Consider the following 2,138-nt stretch of genomic DNA (forward strand, 5'->3'; position numbering starts at 1 on the left):
ATCCACTGCTGTCTCTTATACACATCTAGATGTGTATAAATATATACATATACATATTGTATCAGACATATCATAATATCATATCCCTATCATAATTAAATGTTACATCATGTCATACCATATCATATCATACCATATCATACGGTATATCATTATATTCTAGAATATCCCTATCATAATTAAATGTTACATCATTATCATATATGACATAATATCATATCATACCATACCATATCATATATTATTATATTCTACCATAATAATCATTATCTTATATCACATCATATAAAAGCATGATAATATCGTATATATTGATTTTATCGTATCATATAATTTTATATATCATTATATCATAATAACATATATCATTATACCATTGACAACACTCATAATTCATATCATAATATATTAAATTACACCAGTGTATATATGCAATTCACGCATTCTGTATTACAATAACCTTTTCTCTATTCCAATGCCATGGACGCTTACCTGATTTCTCGTTCCGGATTTATCAAACTAGAAATCAGCTTTAGTCAGGTTCCGGAGGAAAAAATTGATATGTTGTAGAACTGAATTTTCTAAGAAGTTACTTGACGAAAAACTGGGGAATGGTTAATGAGAAACAGATTTTTGAATATATTAAAGATTGGGGTAAAAGGTGGGAAAAAGGGTGATTACGATCCTTTTCTCCCAGTTTTTAAATATACAATTCTGTATAAAAAAAAATGAAAAATCAGTTCTACAACATATCAAAAAGTGTTTTTTATCCTCCGGAGCCTGAATTTAAATTCGTCTTTATCATTATTGCTTAGCTTAAAAACTGCTTAAAATTTAAAAGTCGATTGTACGCATGCGCCATCTGAGACGATTTTTAAGCTAAGATTTTGATAAAATAATTTAATATATCAGCTTAAGATATTTGCTTAGGGACATCTTAACTTCTTTGACTTAAAAAAATTGCTAAGCTGTTATATTGTACCAACCATGGAGGTATAATACCTCCATGGTACCAACCCACCACCCGAGCCAACAACAACGGAATCATGAATAATGTTTTTATTGTTTGGTGACTGGGCTTAAAACCACAGAGGCCATACAATCCTTGTTCTATTTTATTATGATTATATATACAAATAACATAAACTTGTCATTTTCAGATATGGTGAGGATGAAGGCAATTGCCAATTCTCGAACTTCAAGTGTAAAGGCAACGAAAGCTACATCAGGGAATGCGATTATACGCGGTCATCAACGCGTGAAAGTTGTGTCAAGCTTGTCGCCATCAAGTGCGGTAAGGAAGATAGTATAATAATAACATCCCAATTCTCCTGTTGCTTATCGTCGTTGTCATCATCATCAAATTCAAATTCAAATAAAACTTTATTGCAATCGAACATAGTGATTGGATAATTTACAGTACAAGAAAAGATATAAACATTCAAAATACAAGACAAACACCATTTTCCAATGTGACATGATTCAAATAGGACTAAAATAAAGTCTATATATTCAACATCAAAATATAAAATTAAAATTGCATTTAAGGTGGCCAATAACAGAACATCAAAAATGTCCATCAAGAGAAAAAAAAAGAAAAAAGATCAACAACCAAAATAATTGCAAAATTCCCATTAATAAAAATTACATCCAAAATTGTTATTTAATAGTTTTAATTAAAAAAAAACCATCAATTAAGAAAAGGAAAAAAAATCATCACTATAATTAGCCACTGAGACCATCATCATCGTTTTCATCACCGCCGTCATCGTCATTTGTGAACTAAAGGTCTCCCGCTAATGAAAGTCCCTCCCAACTAAAGACCACTTCAACTTGTCTGTGGTCCCATATTAACAAATGTCTTATAGCTTTATTAGCTAATTAAAAAGGTGGTCTTTAATTGGAGGGAGGCCTATAATTGAATTGAATCATCGTCGACGTCGTCGTCAACATAATAATAATAATAATATAATAATAATAATAGTAATAGGCCTAATAATAATAATAGTAGTAGTAGTAGTAATAGGCCAAATAATAATAATAATAATAATAATAATAATAATAATAATAATAATAATAATAATAATAATAATAATAATAATAGTAATAATAATAATAATAATAATAATAATAATAAT

The 2,138-nt window shown here is 28.6% G+C and overlaps 1 protein-coding gene across 1 annotated transcript in view; it reads left to right on the forward strand.

The window, feature by feature from the left end:
- LOC117104856 (neurotrypsin-like) overlaps positions 1 to 1,694 on the forward strand; it is a 4,184-nt gene extending 2,490 nt beyond the window's left edge. The window contains exon 5 of the mRNA XM_033245708.1: positions 1,161 to 1,694. Within this exon, the coding sequence (XP_033101599.1) occupies positions 1,161 to 1,413 (253 nt within the window). The 3' untranslated portion in view covers positions 1,414 to 1,694. The remainder of the gene's footprint in view (positions 1 to 1,160) is intronic.
- Positions 1,695 to 2,138: the final 444 nt, after the last annotated feature.

This window comes from Anneissia japonica, unplaced genomic scaffold (assembly GCF_011630105.1).
Source record: "Anneissia japonica isolate Jap-2015-1 unplaced genomic scaffold, ASM1163010v1 scaffold640_len1575945_cov177, whole genome shotgun sequence".
NCBI classification, from domain to species: Eukaryota; Metazoa; Echinodermata; class Crinoidea; order Comatulida; family Comatulidae; genus Anneissia; species Anneissia japonica.